The sequence below is a fragment of the Sorex fumeus genome, unplaced genomic scaffold (assembly GCF_029834395.1).
Source record: "Sorex fumeus unplaced genomic scaffold, SorFum_2.1 ptg000131l, whole genome shotgun sequence".
NCBI lineage: Eukaryota > Metazoa > Chordata > Mammalia > Eulipotyphla > Soricidae > Sorex > Sorex fumeus.
In genome coordinates this window covers 17,373,471-17,396,024 of record NW_026606188.1, presented here as the reverse complement: position 1 = coordinate 17,396,024, position 22,554 = coordinate 17,373,471, and the positions used below count along the sequence as shown (strand labels likewise).

General features: G+C 42.0%; 1 protein-coding gene across 1 annotated transcript in view; it reads left to right on the top strand.

Annotated features, from left to right (window-relative positions):
* Positions 1–22,554, top strand: part of EPB41L4A (erythrocyte membrane protein band 4.1 like 4A) — a 283,211-nt gene that overhangs the window by 132,267 nt on the left and 128,390 nt on the right. Inside the window, exons 3-4 of the mRNA XM_056139099.1 lie at positions 7,384–7,435; positions 15,231–15,309. Of these exons, the coding sequence (XP_055995074.1) occupies positions 7,384–7,435; positions 15,231–15,309 (131 nt within the window). The remainder of the gene's footprint in view (positions 1–7,383; positions 7,436–15,230; positions 15,310–22,554) is intronic.

Here is a 22,554-nt window from a genome sequence, read left to right as displayed (position 1 = left end):
ATATTAGTTATTACTATTATTATTTTGGGGGCATGGAGGAGGGTCAGGCCAAGCCTGACAGTACTCAGGACTCTTCTCTATGTTCAGTGATCATTCCTGGTGGTGCTGGACGAACCATTTGTGGTATTGGGGATGGAACCTGCAAGTGTCCAGCCCCTGTTTCTGTAACTCTTAGTTGATGGTTTCTGAGAACTAAGGACTCATGCCTGGGGCTAGTGACTTCCTGAGCAGCTAGATGGTCTATAAGTGATTCATTGGAATGTACTTTTCTTAACCAGAAGCCTTTATGGTCTTATCTTCCCTCCCTTTTGCTCCATATATCTCTCAGTGATCCAGGCTCTTGTCTTTGTCATTCTATCAGTTAATTCAGTTGTGATATTTTTATCTGAGACCCTAAGGCTTCTCTGATTCCAGCTAAGATTCAAATTAAAATTAGGTCCTGTTCATATTGCTTAGAGTCCCTGAAGGTGTCTATAGGGGTCTTGGGGCACTACATGTGGCTGCTGGCTCAGTGTCGACATACCTTCATGCCAATTACGCCAATCTTAGAGCTCCTCAGGAGTAACTAGCATGATTCTTTGGATCTTTGTGGCCCTTTCACATTTACGTGTCAGTTCTTCTTATGGTCTCTTAGATTTGAGGTAATTTGTCTATATTGCCAAAAAACTATGCTATTTTAAAGCTCTTCTGAAAAAAATTTACAGAAAGCATTACTTTATATTGTGTTGGATAACATTGGTTTTTCCTGTCCTCCCGCAGGGAGCTTAGGTTTATTGAGTTACTCCCACCAGCAATGTTCCCACAGGACACCCAATTCCATCAAGCACTAATAATCCTATATTGCTTTTCTCTTCCTTTATGTCCTTTGCATGATTTAGCAATGTCCGTTTTATATAGACATAGGAAGACAGTTCATGCTATGCTTTTGTAACATGGGAGTTAATTGACTCCAAATAGTATTTACTCCTGGGCATCCATCATATTTACCTGACTTAAACCTCAGTTGCCTTTGCTTCCTAAAACCCCCAAAAGGAGGGTTCCAACAAAGGAACTGGATGGACCCAGGGCAAGCTGTATGCTACCCTGGTATCAAAAGGGGACAAACTAAGCACCATAAGCACTGTAGCACTGTCCTCCCGTTGTTCATCGATTTGCTCGAGCGGGCACCAGTAACGTCTCAACAAATTGTGAGGCTTGTTGTTACTGTTTTTGGCATATTGAATATGTCACGGGTAGCTTTCCAGGCTTTGCTGTGTGGGTGAGATACTCTCAGTACCTTGTCGGGCTCCCCGAGAGGGGAGGAGGAATCAAACCCGGGTATAATAAGTTAAAAGCATGGTAATGGGACAAACTCTGTCATGACCCAAAAAGAAGTAACTGATGGACCTTTCTGGGATTAGGAAAAACTAACCTGGCCTGAGGACTGTGGTCTGGAATATATAATGAGATGTCTCTGGGAGGAGCCAACTTTTAAGCTTATTATGTCTCTTACTGTATTCATACAAAATAACTAGAAATAAATGGATTACTAGCTAAGAAAAGGAGAAAGCAATACACTCTTAGATATAATTGCCCTTGAGTAGATCTAGAAATCTAGAGTGCTGAATCCCCCAGGTGAGATTTTGTACCTGAGTTCATCTCCTACAAGAACTCCTGCAGGAGGGGCTTTACATCTGTTTATTCTTATGATAATAATGTTCATCCCCCCAGATGTACCCCCACCCTTCACAATTTCTATGTAACTACATTCTAAGAGAGAAGTAAAGGGTTATCAAATACCAACCAGCCTGGGGCCCTGTTCCTCTGTTCCCTCATTTGTCCATGCAGTTGACCCATCTAGGAAGGCATTTCTCGACACCAAATGCAAGCATGGAGTGCCCATACTTTTTGAACTCACAATATTGTTGTAATATTCTTGCATTTTCCAAAGGAGAATCAGCATCTTGCCAAGTATGAAATACAATGAGGCATAGCTTTCATTATTTCATGCAGTTCTTCCTTGCTCAGTTAAAAAAAATTCATCGATTTTTGCTCAAGCGGGCCCAGTAACATCTCCATTGTGAGACTTATTGTTATTGTGTTTGGCATATTGAATATGTCACAGGTAGCTTGCCAGGCTTTTCCATGCGGGTGAAATACTCTCGATAGCTTGCCAGGCTCTACGAGAGGGGCAGAGGAATTGAACTGGCAGCTTGCAAGGCAAATGCCCTACCGCTGTGCTGTCACTCCAGCCCCAGTTAAAAAAATTAAGAAGTTTTTCTAATTAAAGGCTGGGCCCTGAGTTTTCATATGTATCTTTTGTGAAGTTGAAGATAGTGAACTTTCTGGACAATGTTAGAGAGACTGCTACCTAGGAAACTGATGAAATTGAGAGGCTGCCAGTCAGAGTAGATGAAAGTTGCCCAGGGCATTTAGCTGAAGACTCCTAGGGAGTCAGGAGGAATTCAGATCATCTACCATTTATCCCTGGGTTACATCAATTTTGTCACTGAGATTGATGCGAGTAAAGAATGGACCTCTAAGGCCAGATCCCGCACCGTGGCCAGGGCTAGAGCAGGGAAGGGCTGTGGTTCTGTCTCCCTGAGATGAGCTCGAGGTTTCAGTCGCCAGGTCTGCCCTCGTCAGAAGCTGCTGTGGGAGCCTGGAGCCAACCTCAGTTCCTTTGCTGTGATGGTGTCTAAGCAGGCTCTGAGGATACACAAACAGAGCTGTAGCTTTGCAGAAGGGAAGAGTGGCCTGAGGAGAGGCTCAGGTCTCCTTGTGGCCACTGGGCTATGCCAAGCAACTTAATGCAGAGTGGCTCAGAGAAGTGGCCTGGCCAGCAGCACGGGAATGGGTCAGTCCTTGGCTTTCCCCTTCACGCTTGGGCAAAGCAGTGAAGGTTGAATGGGCCACTTCTCCTGGCAGCAGGCAGACAATGATTTCAGTGCATGCCCAAGGATGAGTATTCCATTCTGTTTTGTACCTTAGAGATGGGCCCATTTGCTTTAAGAGGGGTTGAACTGATAAACAGCATCCTTACAGTAAAACAGTAAAAATAAATCAATGGCTCAGTTGTCCATTTCTGTATTCTTGGAGGTTTCCTGAGGGTTCAGAGGTTTTCTCTTTAGTGAAGCTTCCAACACTTACCCTGTAGCTTACTTTGTATGTGATTTTGCTTTTTCATACGCATGTACACTAGCTCCCTGAGTACAGGGTGGGGCAGTTTAGTATCTGTATCTCCAGCTGTGCTGGGAGCGCCTCAGGCCTCAGGGTCAGGGCTATCCCCCTTCATTTTCGCCTTCAGTATAAAGATGCCTCAGGCCAGAACCAGGCCTCTATAGTGATTATTCCATAAAGGTTTCATGAATGGGTGACATCCTAGAATATTCTGGATGTAAGATTGAAAGCTGAGGTTCTTTCTGTGTTTTTTGGCAGATTCTTGTTTTTATTTGTCTAGTTGTTCAGCAAGAGACTGGAGTGCTTCACCATCAGACACATGCCAAGTGTGATTGTTTATTGACGATGATCCGTGACGATCAACTTGGTTCCCAGGTCATCTCTTCACTCTGAAAAGCTAAATAAGTAGCTTTTTTACTTTAAAATACTAGTTTAGATAATCTAGTCTCTCCTGGTTACTTGTGTTCTGGGACACGTATGGTTGGATTTCTTAACCCCTGGCTTCCATTTGGGTCAGATGAGATTTGTGCTTGGCTGGATGACTGCCAACACATCTAATATGCTGATTGTGGTGCTTTGCGTCTTGACTCTCTCTTCTTGCTCTGAAATTGTAATTCCTAACTCATCTCAGAACCTTTATTAGACTTTTTATCTAAAATAATGGACTGCTTCCAAGAAAAGAGATTTATTATAAAATTATGCAGATTAGCAATGATGTGAAATTTTGTAATAAGTTTGCCTATCTTTTCTATTGAATTTAGTTAAAAATTTTCTTCCTGGGTCTGGAGATATGGGTTAGTGAGAGCACTGGGGTATGGGTCAGTGAGAGCACTTGCTTGCATGTGTGAGGTCTTGAACTCACTTTTGCTGTCCTTCCCCCCCAAAAAAATCCCTTTATATTTTCTTTACCTTGCTTTTTCTACAAAATGAATTAAAAACCTTCTGTAAGTCTGGGGTATGGTGCCGCCAGCAGGTCAGTCAGTACCTCTAAGGTGAGTGCATCAGCAGCCTGATGGTGCCTTCAGACTTCTAGATACCCTAAAATTGCTGCTGTGCCTTTGGCCAGATCCCAACAACTTGGGGCCAAGTTTACCAAGAAAGTAAACAGCCAAAAGTTAGGTATGTGGGAGACACACCCACAAACCACCTCCGGCTCAGCTATATAATTGGAGGCAAGGCTTCTCTGGTTCCTGATCAAGCTGCCTAACAGCCATGATCCCAGAGACTCAGAAACAAATCTCGGAACCCAGCGGCTTTTGGCAGAAATGCATCCAGACCCGCAGTAGGTTACCAGTGTCGGGCCACCTGAGGGGGGAAAGGGTGCTGTCCCTCTGTCTGTTCCCTCTTGGCGGATTGGTGGCCACCATCCTCCAGAGGCCATTGACAGTCAGGTTTGGGCCCACAGTGCTGAGACACGCAGAGCCTCACAGGATGGGGATAGAGCCAGCCCTTTCCTTCCCACCCCAATGAGGTCCCAAGTTGCCGCCCATGAACAACCTGATCAAGGTCCTGATCTGGCTCCTGATCAAGCTGCTTAATGGCCATGATCCCAGAGACTCAGGAACAAATCTTGGATCCCCGCAAGTTTTGGCAGAAATCCCTCCAGATTTAATTGTTAAAATTTCAGAATTCCAAAATTGCGCAGCCACTACTGCGGCCTTGCGACATCATATGTTGTTCATAATCAGCAATAGAAAACAAATTGTATATGGTTGCCTTTTTGGCAGATCTGAATGTTGGGGTAAAATCTCAAATAATAATGGTAGGTCTGCTGTCAAAATATTGAATGTAATCAAAGTAGAGAGAGAGTAATGTGGAAGTTATCTGTCCCACAGGTACAGGGAGGGCATGGGATGGGGGATATACTGGGGGTTTTGGTGATGGAAAATGGGCACTGGTGAAGTGACAGGTGTTTCATCATTGTATGACTGAGACTTAAACCCGAAAGCTTTGAAACTGCTCTCATGGTGATTCAATAAATTAATTTATGAAAAAGAAAACAAAGGTAAGGTGGAGTTCATGCTCAATTCAATCAGTCTAATCAATGGCTGAATAAATAGCAAAACTCCTACATTTAAAAAAAATTCTGTAAGGAAAAAAGTCACTGGTTTGAGGAATCTTTTTCTAAAACTTGTTTTCATGGCATGATGAAGTCAGGTGAGATTGACACATTCAGTTTCTACGTGTTTCTGGTATCAGGATGAGATCATAGAGAAGTGAGACCATGGGCTTCTTTGCTCCTTCTTGGCCACATCTGTCCGGAGTCTTCTTGTGTTAATGTAGTGAAAAATCTGAAATAAAGCCTAATCTGTTACTGTCTTGCTCTCAGGGAAACTGGAGCTCCAGGATGGGCTAATTGCAGGCTCCGTCCTGAAAGTGCTCCCAGGGTAAGTTGTCCTTGCTAAAAAATATCCAGGACCCCAGAAGCTGGTGTCTTGAGTTTAGTCTTATGAAATCTGGAGCAAAGAAACGGACTAATTTTCAGAGCTTTGAGATACTGAGTGATATTCTACTCCTCTAAGTTTGTGATGTCCAGTGTGCAAGGTGCTGGCCCTGCACGCAGCCAACCAGATTTGACTCCCAGCATTCCATATGGTCCCTGTAAAGGGAAGGAGGAATCGTTTCTCTGGAGCAGCTGCATCCCCCTCCAGCCCTGTTTCCTCCTGTGTACCCCCATTCTACAGTAGGCCCTCTAGTCTGGTCTGTGCCAGCTTCACCCCCTCCATTTCTGAGATTTCCCCTATCACCCTCTTGGAATATCCTGGAAGCCGTTTAGCTCATTGGTAAGAAATGCTGATCTCAGTTCAAAAATTCTCTATCTCCCTCTAAAATTCTGTTCATTTAAAATTTATGTGAATAAGACACGACACAGGGGCCAGGAAGATTGCTCCATAGTTGGAAGCCTGCCTCATGAGCAGGGGGAGAAGGCAGCTGGAATAGAGAAGGGATCACTAAGAAAAGGATGATTGGAGGGATCGGTTGGGATGGAAGATGTGTGCTGAAGGTAGATAAATGTCCAACATGATGGCCTCTCAGTATCTGTATTGCAAACCATAATGCCCAAAAATAGAAAGTATCGGGGAAATTGCCTGCCATGGAAGCAGGGGGAGGATGGGAAAGGGGGGGGTTACACTGGGGACATTGGTGGTGGGGAATGTGCACTGGTGGAGGAATGGGTGTTTGATCATTGTGTGATTGTAACTCAAACATGAAAGCTTGTAACTGTTTCATGTTGATTCAATAAAAAATAAAAAATAAATTTTAAAAAATTTATATGAATAAATAGGAACCATGTGTTGGCTAAAAGCAGTTATTAAGAATGACCTTCACATCTTAATCATAATCATCCTCACCTGTGTGACCTACCTAGAGCCAGAGGTCCTTTGAAGACTTAGCATGTAATGACTTTTAACATTTTCTCTGTAACCCCGGAGAGCCTGGCCAGCTACCGAGAGTATCTCGCCCGCACGGCAAAGCCTGGCAAGCTACCTGTGACGGATTCAATATGCCAAACACAGTAACAACAAGTCTCAAAATGGAGATGTTACTTGGCCTGCTCAAGCAAATCGATGAACAACGGGAGGACAGTTATATATATGCAGTGAGATAACCCCCTAAGGAAAGTTCAGTGGTGCTGAGCTTCCTTGGTACCAATTGCATGGAGATGAGGGGAAGGAGGGAGCCAGATGGAATTTGGTTGGATCTATTCTGGAGCTCTAATTCTTGGTCTCTGGGCTGAGCCACCTCTCCTGTGTAACTAATGAGGATTTATTTGCAGCCATACCTGTAAAGGAACCAGAGATGAAGAAAGCAAGAACTTTATAAAGGGCTGCATGGCTGTTGGGGGGTTGTGAGAGGAATTTTGGAAAGAAATTTGAGGAACATTCTCTTTGGTCATTGTTATCTTTGCAAGATTGATCAGAATCTTGTTTGTTGATTGATTGATCAATAAATCAATAAATAAATCTTGGGATTATTGTCCTCAGAATCAGTATTAAAATTCAACCCCAAACCTAGCAGCTATTGCTTCTTTCCTCCTCCTCTCTCTGAACAGTGGCATTTTTCTTTTCTTTTAGTAAGTCTAATGATGAAAATGTCTTAACAGTGTTTCAGTGTCTTTAAATTAAATGCTATATTTACTACTTAGATATATGTTAAGGTTATACTTTGCAAATACACGAATAACATCTAATTTCTCTAATTATCCTTTTCTTCCCCACACAGTACTGGCTGGATCCTGCAAAATCCCTTGCTGAACACAAAGAACTGATCAACAGTAGGTATTAAACTTTAACTTTGTTAAGGATACTTTAAAAATGCTACCATGTTCGTGATTAGGTGGGTACAGAAAAATCAGTGCCACAGGGATAGGTATTAACCTAGTACTGGAGCACTAGGATGTGGAATGGATGTTTGTGCATTGCCAGTTAAATTTGTGTTGGTAAAGACTGAAGAGGATCTTAGTAAGAAAATTTCAAGAAAATTCAATTTTTCTTGGTATGGTTTCTCTTAACATTTGTCTGCGGTTTCTCTATATTGTACTTAAACTTTCACTTGAACTGAAAAAAATCCAAGGCTACTGATATGGAAAAGTGTGGATAGCTGCAACTTTAAAGAGCTTGAGTCACTGAAAAAAATCAAAAATTAGATTTCTTGAGGTGAGGCCTGGTTTTGCTATTCAGCCCTCTCAATTTGCTGTATTAGTAATTTAGAAGTGCTGCAGTGATCCAGAATATTTATGTGGCTTCAGAAGGATATCTATTATGAAGTTTTCAGGAGATTGCTTCTGATTTTATTAGCACTGAGTTTATAGGTGACTCCTATTAAGATTATAACCTCTAACCTTAACTTTCTTAATCCACGTTTTTAATGTCTAAATGCTTACAACTCCAATTACTCGCGGAAGCTGACTGGATGCCTCTTAATGCCAATTCCAAGTTCTAGGGAGCAGTCTGACTGGCCCCATTTGAATCTGTAGTTTGCCTCCCTCAATTTGGCTAAATCTAATGTTTTTATTTTGAGTTTTGGTGCCACACCCAATGGTGTGTTCAGGCCCCTCTTAACTCTGTCTTCAGGGTTCACTCTCCAAGAGGCCAGGGCATCTGCATTGCTGGGTTTAAACACAGGCCTCCTAGTTCCCACTCTTTGACTGTCCATCCAGCCCCTGGGTCTGGACTTCCTCAGGGTCAGTGCAGGTGTACCCTGGGGGCTGCCTCCCAGGTATGCAGAGACTGGACTCGGGGATGGAAGAACATTCAACACCCACCTCGCAGACAAACCAACGTCAGCACGCTAGGCCTGTGTAGAGTGAATTCCAGTTCAGGAGGGCTCCTGAGAAGCCTTCATGAGTTAGTATTGCTGTATCACTGTATCACTGTCATCCCGATGGTCATCAAATTACTCGAGCGAACGCCAGTAACGTCTCTATTCCTCTCAACCCAGAGATTTTTAGCAACCTCTTCTTACTCGTCTTTTACCAACAATTGGAGGCTTTTTCAGGGTCAGGTGAATGAGACCTATTGTCGTTACTGTATTTGGCATGTCGAATACACCACGGGGAGCTTGTCAGGCTCTGTCTGTGCGGGTGGGATACTCTGAATGGCTTGCCGGGCTCTCCGAGACGCATAAATGAGTAGGAAGTGTCTAATAATGTGTCGCGCGACTGACATATTAGATAGTATATTACTAATACTGATTATTATTCAGAATCTTAAGTTACGAATTCATGATACGCCATGAAGCAGAAGCACTCTGGGTTTGTGACTAGTGTCACACTCTTCCTTAGAAGCAAGCTGCCTGCTAGCAGTCTGACTGAGACAGGAGATTGCCTCTGTTAGACAGAAATTCCTATCATTTCCATGAGGTGTTTACTGATAAATTGTAGGGATTTAAGTTTTAAAAGTCCTCATCTCTCAAGATATAGAAAACTTTGCTTTTCGGGTATAATGGTAAATAGTAATTATCTTGTCTATTTGAATTAAATGCTGTAGAAAAGTCAAATCAGAAAACTTTTAGTAATGATTATTTTAATATAAATTCACATAAATTCACAAGCTCTTTGTAAGAAAAAAATGAATATTTCTGTCCAGGTGTTGAAGAAAATACACATTATTTTTAAGCTGCATTATCAAAGTGTTCCAAGCATATTTGCAGTCTTATTATTACATGCTATAAAAGATTTACGTATCTGTAATCTATAATTCAACAGTGCTCTCATGCTTAATAAATGTTGCCTTGTCAAAATTTGATGTATAACATCTGATAATTAATGAGGGCTCAGGGTACTGTGCTTTTCTGGGCTTAGACCTCAGCCTCCTGCATACAAGTCCTGCATCCCAGTCCTTTGTCTGCTCAAGGTCAGTGCAGCTTCAAGGTCAGTGCAGATGTGCTGGGGGTGGTCTGCTGGACAGGACTAGGAGACTAGATTCAGAGATGGGGTATGATGGCCTGGATGTGGGGAAGTGTTAGGAAGAACATGCAAACCCATAAAAGTGACTGCAAAAATGGCAGACTATTTGCGTCCCCAGCTGCTCCTGAACATGTCACGATTCATGTTAGCCTGAGCTGCTGGAGACAACGGTAGGAAGCACCTGGATTTATTCACAGAAAGCAGATTAGAAGAGTTCCAGCTTTTTCTTTTTCCCCTTCAGTAAAACGTTCTTGGGGCTGGAGCAGTAGTCAAGTGGGGAGGGTGCTTGCCTTTCATGCAGCCAACCCAGGCTCGATCCCGGCATCCTGTAAGTCCCCCCAACACCACCAAGAGTAATTCCTGAGGGCAGATCCACAATTAACCCCAGGAACTGTCAAGTAAAAGAAAAGAGAAAAGTAGCATATTATTAACTTTACATAAGACTCTATTAAAGATGGAGCCTGTGGAAATACAGGTGCATAATGAGATAATATTTGAATATAATAACAAAGTAAGAATAATTTATGAATTAATGTTATAGTCTGCCTTAGAATAGAAATTCAAAATGTAGATTTGACTCAACAGTTGCTTGCTCCAAAATGTGTGTTTCTGTATTCTTTGATAGGTCTACAAGACAGTGATAAATATGAAAATATTTACTTTGTCTAAATATTTTAATTTTGTTTTCTATTGAGACTGTATAGAACAGTTGCCAGAAGAAACATTGACCTCTCTAGATTTTGGCAAATTTGGATTTCATCTCCATGATTTTTATACAAAGCAGTATATAACCATGGTGCTTCACTGCCTTGCATAAGTTACCAGGTGTTTAGCTGAGAATCAAATGTTTATGAAACAGTTACAGAGATTACAAAATGCAATCAGATAGTAATAATGCCTTTTATTTAGAACATAGGCCATTTTTTTAAAATTTTATTTTATTAAAGCACCATGAATCACAAAGTTATTCATAGTTGGGTTGTTGACGTAGTTGACATACAATGTTCCATGACCAGTCCAGTGTAAACTTCCCTCCACCAGTGTTTCTAGGTTCCCTCTCTTACTCCCACCCCCTACCCCCAGCCCGGCACCTTTTAAATGTGTGTATTAATGTCGAGTCTCATGATTTCAGTGTTGTCAACTCTCTAGTTTGGATATTTCTCTATATCATTTATAAACACTACCAATATACCCAAATCCCCTTGACCCCCTAATCTGTTGCTTCTGATCTTTCTTTTCCTTTCTTCCCCTTCACTCTATTTGTTTTCTTCTCCTCTCTATACTCTGGGGTCAAGGGTGATTTATTTATTTTTTATTATTTTTAAAAATTTTTTTATTAGTGAGGTACAGTTACAAACTTACGAACTTTCATGTTTGCGTTTCAGTCATACAATAATCGTTTACCCATCCCTCCACCAGTGCCCATTCTCCTCCACCAATGTTCCCAATATCCCTCCCACCACCCCCACCCCATCCTCCACCACCCCACCCCACTTCTGCGGCGAGGCATTCCCTTTTGTTCTCTCTCCTTTGGGGTGTTGTAGTTTGCCATCAAACACAGGTCAGTCTAACCTAAATAGGAAATGGCTGATTTGTGTCAGAGTCTTTTAATGAGCACAAACCAAATCATTCCGGTTGTGTATTTTTCCCAGCTTCTGTCCTTCTCACTAATGCCTTTGGGGGTGTCTGGGCTTGATGGGGAGGGGGTCCGTCCCAAGCAGCAAGGGCAGCCCTGGCATGGACACAGCATCCTCCCTTGTGCATCCCTTCCCTGAAGCCAGCCCCCTGCCTGCGGGCACTGCTTTCCCCTGCCTGCTCTAGGCCCGCTGAGGGGCACTCTCTGGCTCCCCTGAACATTGAATGGTTGGTGTTGGCCTGGCGGCCTGGTTCAGGGTAGAGGTGTTTGAGTAAAACGCAGACAGCCACTGCCCAAAGAATGGGGCTCTGGAGCTGTTCTAAGGAGAAAGAAATGGTTTCTTTCATGGCCACTGGAGCATGAGGAAGCCGTGAGGAGGGGCGAGGTGCAGGCCTGGTCTCGGGGTCCCCCATGCCAGCAAGCAGCTCCACACTTGGCAGATGTGGCACCAGCAGGTCAATGTCATCATAAGCAGCGATCTAGTTTGCACGTCAGAAATGCACCATGGCTTCATTTCTCCTTCTGTTTTTCTTTCTCTAACTTATAAATTGATATTTTTAAAACACCTGGTTAACATTGAACATAGACAAAAATGAATATAAAAGTATTCATGTTGTTTCGTGTCATTCATAGCGGTTCAGAAATGAAGTTCTAAGCTAGGGTGGAAATGTTTTTATTCAGGTGCTTGCTTTTTTTTATATGTTTGAAGAGAGCTTTTGTGGTGGATATTTAAAAAAATAAAAAACAACAATGGCTAATTGGTGTGCAAGGAAACAGAATCGCTGTAGATAAGAGCTAGCCAAGGACTTCATTACTGTGTGGGTCACTGTGCGGTTTCAGGCGCTGCAGGTTGAACTTACCCCTATGGAATAGCCTTTCTGCCAGCGCATGCTGGGAGCTGCCGGCACGCTGACACCACGTCCCCCGTGCAGCAGGAATGTTTCAGAGTATGATTTCCTACTAAGGTATAGTGCCATGCTTTGTTTCTGAGCTTATTCTTCATGGCCTTTGTAGATCTAGTTCTGTTGTGTATGTAAATTCCTGAGATGAGAAAAAATTTCTTATATACTTGAGAACACATTCTTAGATTCAGAAGGAAAGAAATATTGCCCCTAATCTCACCACTTAGTTTCACTGATGATTTTTTTTGAATAGTAAGAGAGATATGTAATAAGAAAGTCCTGATTTTGTGCTGTGAAAGTTGAATTTAAATATTCTTACAAAAATAAATAACTACAAGGCAACAAATATGCTAATTAACTTGACAAGAACTCACAATGTCTCTGTATAAAAATCATCTCATAATACCCTAAACTTAAAATGACAATTTACTAATGAATCTTATCCTTTTCTTGCCAGTAATACCTGAATAAAACTAAAAAAATAAAACAGCTCCTAGTCTCTCTTCCTTCCCCAGGGTTTCCAGTTATAAATTTATGTTTTCTTATAGGGGGATTTCTCCTTTGGGAATCTAGGTCGGTGATCTATGTTCATCACGTATTGATTAGACCACACCCCCCCATCACTGCCCGATTACATAGATACATGGTACCAGATATGTCTGTTGTGTTTGACTTCAGTGGTTTACCTGATGCTCAGTATTTGTTTCCAGCTTTTAGTAAATAAAGTTTCTCCACACCACCCTCATGCACACTTTTTCAGCAATGATGGGGAATGGCCTTTAAACCTACTTTGTAAATAGTCTCTTTTCATTATATAAAAACTATGTATGCTTAAAAATATATAAGAAATGGAGGCATTGTACATAAATAAATGTGCATAATCTCACTAATGGTAAGTCTGGAGTGTTCTTGTATATTTGGACAAGCCCATACCGATTATTGTCACTGTCACTGTCCTCCCATTGTTCATCGATTTGCTCGAGTGGGCCCAGTAACATTGTGAGACTTGCTACTGTGTTTGACATATCGAATACATCACAGTGGCTTGCCTGCCTTTGCCATGCGGGCGAGATACTCTCGGTAGCTTGCCAGGCTCTCCAAGAGGGGTGGAGGAATCGAAGGCAGAGAAATCGAACTCCAGTTGGCCAGTTAGCCACATGCAAGGCAAACGTCCTACCTGCTGTGCTATTGCTCTAGCCTGACCGATTATTAATGAGTGTAATTTTAAAACTTTTCTGAACTAGCTTTGACAGGTGGAATTCTATGTTCAAGGTATTCATTTTGATGTCTTGATATGTGTATACAGTAGGAAAAGACTGCCCTATCAATCTGTTTGTCACCTCAACATAGTGATCTTTGTGTGTGTGCTCAGAAGATTGAAGATTGAGGTTCTTGGAAAATTTGATGTATACACTCATTTTGTTAACTGTTCTCACAACACTGTAGTTTAGGTCCCAGAGGTCACTCACTTGCTGACGTGAAACTTTGTACCCTCTGAGCAGCTCTATTTCCTCTTACATTAACCTCTGACAGCTGCCACTATGCTCGATGAATGTGACTGACTTTGATTTTACATGTAAAGGAATTCAGTCATAAGGGTAGTATTATCTTTCTTATACCTGGAACATTTCAGCCAACATATAATACCTTCTAGATGTTGTGAATAGTAGTACCTTTTTCTCTTTTATGCCTGAATAATATTTTTAAAATTTTTTAAAATTAGCTTACTTATTTTGAATACCCATCCCTCCACCAGTGACCATTTCCCACCACCACGGATCCCAGTATCCCTCCCCTCCCCACCCCACCCACCCACCCTGTCTCTGTGGCAGGGCATTCACTTTTGTTCTCTCTCTCCTATTGGGTGTTGTGGTTTTTATAAGAGTTAAGCCTGATTTTCAGGGACAAACGTTGGATGATTTACTTTCCATTGATCACTTTGTATATACGGATATGTCGCGTGGCCGCGTAAGTGGCCGCGCGGTTTGGAGTAAAAGTCCTGGTTCCCGCACACTCGAGCTATGCTTGTAGAGGCTTCTGGTCACGGGGGTTCCATCTGGAGGAGGCGGGATGCGGCACCTACCCCATCTGGGACTTCCCGGTGATCTCGGCTCTTTTTGGGATCTGGTGCATTCTCCGGGAGCTGTGGACCCCCCCCCCCCCCCCGCGGCCTTTCTTCTCTGTGGCTGTGTGCTGTAAAGATGGCACTGGGGGGCGGGTTGTGAGCATGACTTCCAGAATCAGAGGTTACCTGGGATCCGGGAAGGTCCCGGCAGTTTGGAGGAAAAGTCCTGGTTCCCGCATACCCAAGCTATGCTTGTAGAGGCTTCTGGTCACCGGGGTTCCATCTGGAGGAGGCGGGATGCGGCACCTACCCCATCTGGAACTTCCCGATGATCTCGGCTCTTTTTGGGACCTGGTGCATTCTCCGGGAGCTATGGAGCCCCCCGCGCAGCCTTTCTTCTCTGCGGCTGGGTGCTGTAAAGATCCTGAATAATTTCTTTTGTATATGTACATCATATTTTCTTTATTCACTCATCTATCAATCGACATGTAAGATGTTTCTCATCTTGGTTTTATAGATAATGCTGCAGTGAACATGGACATGCAGATATCTCTTTGAGATTCTGACTCCATATCTTTTGGATAAATATCTAATAATAGGATTGCTGAATCATAGGATTGCTGAATCATACAGTAGTTCTATTATTAATTTTTTAATGAAAATCCATATTATTTCCTACAATGGAGGTGCCAAGTTACATCCTACCCTTTCCTCTACATCCTTGATTTGTTCTCGTTTACCTTTTGTTTATAGACATTTATATAACAGTACTATGGTATCTCATTGTGATTTTGATTTGCATTTCCCTGATAGTGACATTGTGTACTTTTTCTTATGTCTGTTGGACATTTTGTGGTCTTCTTTAGAAAAATTTCCATTTAGATTCTCTTACCACTTTTCAGTTATTTGAATCTCTATTGTTGTATGAATTCCTCATATTTGGATGTTAATTTCTTATATGTTAGATTATTTTTAAATGTTTGATGAGAATAATGTCTATTAATCATGTACACTCCTATTTTGACTGATTTGTAATATGAAATTTGATTTTTATTTTAGCTGGACCTCCATATACTTTGTACTTTGGTATTAAATTTTATGCTGAAGATCCGTGTAAGCTTAAAGAAGAAATAACCAGGTACAGTATTGACAAAACTATGAGCTGATGCATGTATGATATGTGTAAGAAACTTTAGTAAAACGTGTCAAGTTTTGGTTGAAACATGTGAATGTGTGTTGAATTGCATTTTATAATTCCTCTTTTGAGAGTTAAGTTTTAAACTGGCATCGAATGAGATGAATGGGTATCTGATGAAAGATATATTGAAATAATGTCATGAACTGAGTGATTAAGGTGATCTATTTTGCTTCTGCTGTCATGGGACATTTCTGTGCCATTATTGTAAAGGTCGCATTCTGCCTTTTTAATCATATGAAAATTGTTTGAATTGCCTAAAGGAAAGGTATTCTGATGCATGATTTGCTTATATAAATACAGATTTAAAGGATCAGTTATTTCTCTACTTGGTTGCTGTTTAAATATGAGCTATTTTTAAAAATAAATAACACATTATTTCATTTACATCACCTGTGACACAGTATTTCCTTGTGACAACTATTTTCCCTACTTTATGTGATCAGTTTTCCTGGTCAGCACATTGGTTCCCATAAATTCTAAAGTAACTGCCTTTTAAAAATTGTCAATTGTCTTTTTAATACATGAAACAGGGTTTTTTGTTTTGTTTTGTTTGGGGGCCACACCCTGGGGTGCTCAGGGATGACTCCTGCCTCTTTTCTCAGGAGCCCCTCCAGGAAAGCTCAGGGTATCATATGGGGTGCAGGGGATCAAACCCAGATGGGCAGTGTGCAAGACCCTGGACCCTGCATTAGGTAGTTTATGGCATTGTTTGTATTTGCTCGAGCGGGCCCAGTAATGTCTCCATTGGAGACTTTGTTGTTACTGTGTCTGGCATATCGAATACTCTCGGTAGCTTGCCGGGCTTTTCGAGAGGGGCGGAGGAATCGAACTCGGGTCGGCCATGTTGGCCACTTGTAAGGCGAATGCCCTACCCGCTGTGCTATTTTTCTCCTTAGACTTTTATTTCTCTAGATACCGTGGTCATGTAGAAATTTCTTGGACAAAAAAAGTGTTGTGAATGGAAGTTTATGATGCCTTACTTTAAATGTACTTGTATGATGATAAATAAAATATCTGGTAATAGGAACTTTAATTTGTATGAAAAGTAGACTCTATTAGCCCACTTTTACCTAAAAAATAGCCAGTAATCCCCTTGATATATGCTAATTAAGGAAAATTATTCATAAACCAGCATTTTCAAGATGAGTATTTCCCTCTATTGATTTCTCTAGAAAGTTTTTTTGAGCCTATTCTGTATTGGCTCTTAGATTGTCTATAATTTTTGATATTCAGTAATACTACATACTTGTAAATAGTCTTCAATGTTTGTTTTGAAACTTTTATTTTATATATATTGTACATACTTCTTTTTACCAGTAAGGCCATTGACTTCCTCTCTTCTCTGGAGGGGCTAACATGGTGTGGCCTAGGGGAGCTGTTCCCTGACAGTGCTTGGGAATCACTCCTGGTGGTGCACAAAGGAACATGTGATGCCAGGGATCCAATGCAGGGCTTCACATTAAAGCACATGCTTCAGCCCTTTGAGCCAATTCTCCTGCCTCATTTGCTTTATTTCAATATTATAATCCGTTTATTTATTTAGTCATGTCCCAAGAAAGCCATTCAGCAGGTTTTCTTTTATTAAATCATAGATAACAGTGAAATGAGTTCTTCTCATGTACACATATGATTATATAGGTAAAGTATTCCAGAAGGACTTCATATTGAAGAAAAGACAAAGCCAGAGGTGAATGGGATGCACAAGAAAATAAAGTTCCCAATTAATGAAAAAGGTGTGATCATATCAATATTAGCTATAACTGTTTCCTGAAACAAAGTTGAAGGATTCTGACGTCATATAGTAACCTCCACCCTTTTAGAACATTCTTGAAATATATGCACGCTTTTTGTTAAACTTAAAAAAAATATTGGGACCAAACCCAGCAATGCCTAGAGACCTGGGCTGCTCCTGACAACCTGTAGGCTAGTGGTGTGGGCCAGTGTTGCCCAGAGTTCATCAGCGGCCACTCGTCTTACTTGATGCTCGGGGTGCACCATGTGATATTGAGTATAGGAAACTTGGCTGCCTTAAAAGTAACAGAATTCGGTAGGAAATCAAAAGTCCCTGGAGCATCTGACAGCAGCTGAAGCTTTCTTTCTCAGTCGCTGCAGAATAAATCTACTCTTTAATTTGTGTCCTTGTGGCATCTGTTAGTTAAACAGATTTTCAATTTTTTTTTTGGAAATTTTTATTAGTGAAACGCCATGAGGTACAGTTGTAGACTTACAAATTTTTGTGCTTGGGTTTCAATTATACAATGATCGAGTACCCATCCCTCCACTAGTGCCCATTTTCCACCACCATGGATCCCAGTATTCCTCCCACCCTCCATCCCCCTTGTCCCACCCTGCCTCTGTGGCAGGGCATTCCCTTTTGTTATCTCTCTCCTTTTGGGTCCTGTGGTTTGCAAAAGAGGCATTGAGTGACACTCATGTTCGGTCTATAGTCTACTTTCAGTATGCTCCTCCCATCCTGGGAGGATCCTCCCAACACCCTTTATTTGGTGCTCCCTTCTCTATCTGAGCTGCCTTTACCCCTAGCATGTGTGGCTGGTCCCCAAGCCATGGAGTAAATCTCCTGGTACTTATCTTGGCTATTCTTGGGTGTTAGTCTCCTATTTTGTTAATTTATGTTCCCCAGATGAATGCAATCTATGTCTGTTCCTTTCTTTCTGACTCATTTCGCTTAGCATGTGGTAACACTTGTATGTAAATTTCATGACTTCATCTTTTCTAACAGCTACATAGTACTCCATTGTGTAGATGTACCAAAGTTTCTTTAACCAGTCATCTGTTCTCGGGCACTTCGGTTTTTTCCAGATTCTGGCTACTGTAAAGAGTGCTGCAATGAACAAACAAGTGCAGATGTCACTTCGACTATACATTTTTTGCCTCTCTGGGATATATTCCCAGGAGTGGTATTGCTGGGTCAAATGGGAGCTCAATTTCTAATTTTTTAAGAATCATCCATAATGTTTTCCAAAAGGGCTGAACCAGTTGGCATTCCCACCAGCAGTGAATGAGGGTCCCTTTCTCGCCACATCCAGCACTCGTTGTTTTTGTTATTTTGGATGTGGGCCAGTCTCTGTGGTGTGAGATGATATCTCATTGTTGTTTTGATTTACATCTCCCTGATGATTAATAATGTAGAGCATTTTCTCATGTGCCTTTTTACCATTCGGATTTCTTCTTTGAGAAAGTTTCTGTTCATTTCATCACCCCATTTTTGGATGGGGTTGGATGTTTTCTTCTTGTGGAGTTCAACCAGTACTTTGTATTTCCTTGATATCAACCCCTTGTCAGATGTGTATTTGGCGAATATCCTTTCCCATTCTGAAGACTGTCCTTATATTTTGGTCACTCTTTCTTTTGAGGTGCAGAAGCTTCTTAGTTTAAGATAGTCCCATTTCTCTATCTAGATTTTCAATTCTGATTCAAAACAGTGGGACATGTCTCCATAGCTCTGAGTATGTCGTGATAACTGAGTGTGTCACTCACACTTCTGTGTGCTCTGCACGCTGGAGTACCTAACTTGCACGTGGAGGAGGACTTTGAGTCTGGAAAAAAGTCTCATCCTTGCTGTGTTCCTCAGCAGTTGTAAGACCTTTTATGTACATGAGAATACAGAGCCGTTTAAAAGGTTAGTCCTTTCATCTGTGAGATGGAATTGAAGTGTTTATTTAAGGAGGAATATATAAGATAGCACATGAGAAGTTTTTACTGTGATGAAAAAAAAATGTTAGTGTCCAGAGGGTGGTACCAGAAGCTAAGGTGGAAATAATGATTATTATCTTTTATTTCCAAATCACTGATTTTAAATTTAGGATAGAAAAGACAGACTTGGAGCTGTGAGCTCAGGATTCTAGCCAAAGCCATTCATAGAACTTTCAGAGTATATTTCTTTTTAATTTTTAAAAATTTTTTAAAGTAGTTCCCAAAGCACTGTACAAATTCAATGCAATCCCTATAAGGATACCCATGACATTCTTCAAAGAAATGGAGCAAACACTCCTGAAATTTATATGGAACAATAAGCCCCCACGAATAGCTAAAGCAATTCTTGGGAAAAAGAAAATGGGAGGAATCAACCTCCCTAACTTCAAACTCTACTACAAGGCAGTAATAATTAAAACAGCATGGTACTGGAACAAAAGCAGAGCTGCAGACCAATGGAACAGAGTTGAATATACTGACATTTCCTCCCAAACATATAATCATCTAATTTTTGATAAGGGGGCAAGAAAAGTGAAATGGAGCAGGGAAAGCCTCTTCAACAAACTGTGCTGGCAAAATTGGATGGCTACATGCAAAAAAGTGGGCTCAGATCTCTGCCTAACACCATGCACAAAAGTAAGATCAAAATGGATTTATGACCTCAACATCAGACCAGAATCCATAATGTTTATTGAAGACAAAGTCGGCAAAACTCTCCATGATATTGAAGCTAATGGTATCTTCAAAGATGTCACGCCACTGGCCGAGCAAGTGAAAACAGAGATAGACAAATGGGACTATCTTAAACTAAGAAGCTTCTGCACCTCAAAAGAAACAGTGACCAAAATACAAAGACAGCCTACAGAATGGGAAAGGATATTCACCAAGTACACATCCGACAAGGGGTTGATATCAAGGATATACAAGGTACTGGTTAAACTCCACAAGAAGAAATCACCCAACCCCATCAAAAAATGGGGTGAGGAAATGAACAGAAACTTTCGCAAAGAAGAAATTCGAATGGCAAAAAGGCACATGAGAAAATGCTCTACATCACTAATCATCAGAGAGATGCAGATCAAAACCACAATGAGATATCATTTCACACCACAGAGACTGGCCCACATCCACAAGAACAAAAGCAACCGGTGCTGGCGCGGATGTGGCGAGAAAGGGACCCTCCTTCACTGCTGGTGGGAATGCCGGCTGGTCCAACCCTTTTGGAAAACAGTATGGATGACTCTCAAAAAATTAGAATTTGATCTGCCATTTGACCCAGCTATAGCACTCCTGGGAATATATCCCAGAGAGGCAAAAAGGTATAGTCGAAGTGACATCTGCAATTGTTTGTTCATTGCAGCACTCTTTACAATAGCCAGAATCTGGAAAAAACCTGAGTGCCCAAGAACAGATGACTGGTTAAAAAAACTTTGGTACATTTACACAATGGAGTACTATGTAGCTGTTAGAAAAGATGAAGTTATGAAATTTACATACACGTGGTACTACATGGAAAGTATCATGTTAAGCGAAATGAGTCAGAAAGAGCGGGATAGACACAGAAAGATTGCATTCATCTGGGGAACATAAAGCAACAAAAAGGGAGAGTGACACACAGGAATGGCTGAGATTAGTACCAGGAATTTTGCTCCATGAATGGAAGGCCAGCCACAGGCTCTAGGTGAAAAGGAAGCTCAGATAGAGAAGAGAGTACCAAATGAAGGGTGTTGTGAGGGCCCTCCCAGGGTGGGAGAAGCATGCTAAAAGTAGTCGATAGACCAAACATGATTGCCACTCAAAGCCTCTCTTGCAAAACACAGTACCCAAAAGAAGAGAGAGAGAACAAGGGGGAATACCCTGCCACAGAGGCAGGATGGGATGGGGGGGGGGGATGAGGGTGGGGGGGATGCTGGGACCCATGGGGATGGATGACGGGCACTGGTGGAGGGATGGGGACTTGATCATTGTATAACTGAAACCCAAGCACAAAATTTGTAAGCCTATAACTGTACCTCATGGTTTTTCACTAATAAAAAAAAGAAAAAAAATTTTTTTAAAGTAGTTCACAATATTTGATTACATTTAATATTCAAACACCAATCCCACCACTATTACACCTTCCCACCACAATATTTCAGATATTTCCATACTGAACTCCAATCCCTGCCCCAAAGTAGAACCCAAATAATATATTTTGTATTGTTTATTATGAAAAACTGCTGAAAATGCTATTAAAAAAGTATCCTTAGAGGAAAGAATGACAAGATTTTTGTTTTTCACCCAGGGGCCATTAAGCCCTTCTATAAGAGATCACTAACATATTGTTTAAGGTTGAGCCTTGTGTACACACACACACACATGAAAAAATATTTCCCTCTAAGATTGGTTAACTCCTACTTTGAACCCCATCAATTGTGGTGCGGTACTCTTGGAGTATGGGTAGGGCTTGTGGTATGAAGTGTCGCATGGCCACCAATGTGGCCACGCAGTCCAGAAATAAGTTCACTCATGGGTGAGGCTCGATCCGAGTGTGTGGGGAGCAGACATCAGCATAGCAGTGGTTGGGTTCTGGAGGTTTACAGCTGCTGGGGCTGGGTCCCTTGTGGCATGGAGGGGTCTCACCCACCCCTCTCCAAGGCACCCCAAGTGTAACAGCCTGGCGTGGGGTTCGATGGTATGGTTATGGCTAGTGTCATGTTATGTTCCCTTCCAGGAGAGGACATGTGATGTGGATAGTGATTGATGATGAGATTATCTGGCACCAGGCAGAGGTGGCTTGTGGGCATGACTGCTGAGTTGCTGGAGACGGGGGATATGGGCAGAGGATCTCCATTCCTGGTCTCTTAGAATCCAGAGTTCTCGGGGGGGGGGGGCATATATTTCTTCAGTGAACTCCGAAGCCTCATCCTGTTGCCACTTGGTCTGCAATTCCTGAGCTTTATCCAGACCAAATTCATGACTCACCCACCCTTGAGTGCTCGAGATGCTCTGTGGCCGTGTATGGAGTGGGGAGGTGTCCTTTGGCACTAACAAGATCATTTCTGCCCTCCTGAGAGAAGCAGAGAGAGAGGACTAGCCTGTTGCTCTGTTGACACCCAAAAATATCTTTTAAGGATATATGATTTCTTTCTAAAAAGAAATTAATCTTAGTTCCAAATGTCTTCTACATAATGGACAGTTTGTTTTGGAATCAAAACAGGACTGGTGGTGTTTGGTAGTGCGGTTGGCCCTTGGGAAACACTGGTTTGTTCGCTGATGCCCAATGTTCTTGCTCGTGCCCAACGCCTCCCGCCCCCCCCCCCCCCCCCCACCACCCCAGTGGTCTCACTGTGAGAATGAGGCTAGAGGTCAAGGTCATGAAGTTCCATTTAGGATGCTGCACTCAGCCTGGTGGGGAGGCCTGGTGCTTGGCTGCTCGGCCTGCTGGGGAGGTACTTGGGGGCCACAGAGTCCACACCCAGTGCTGCCTAG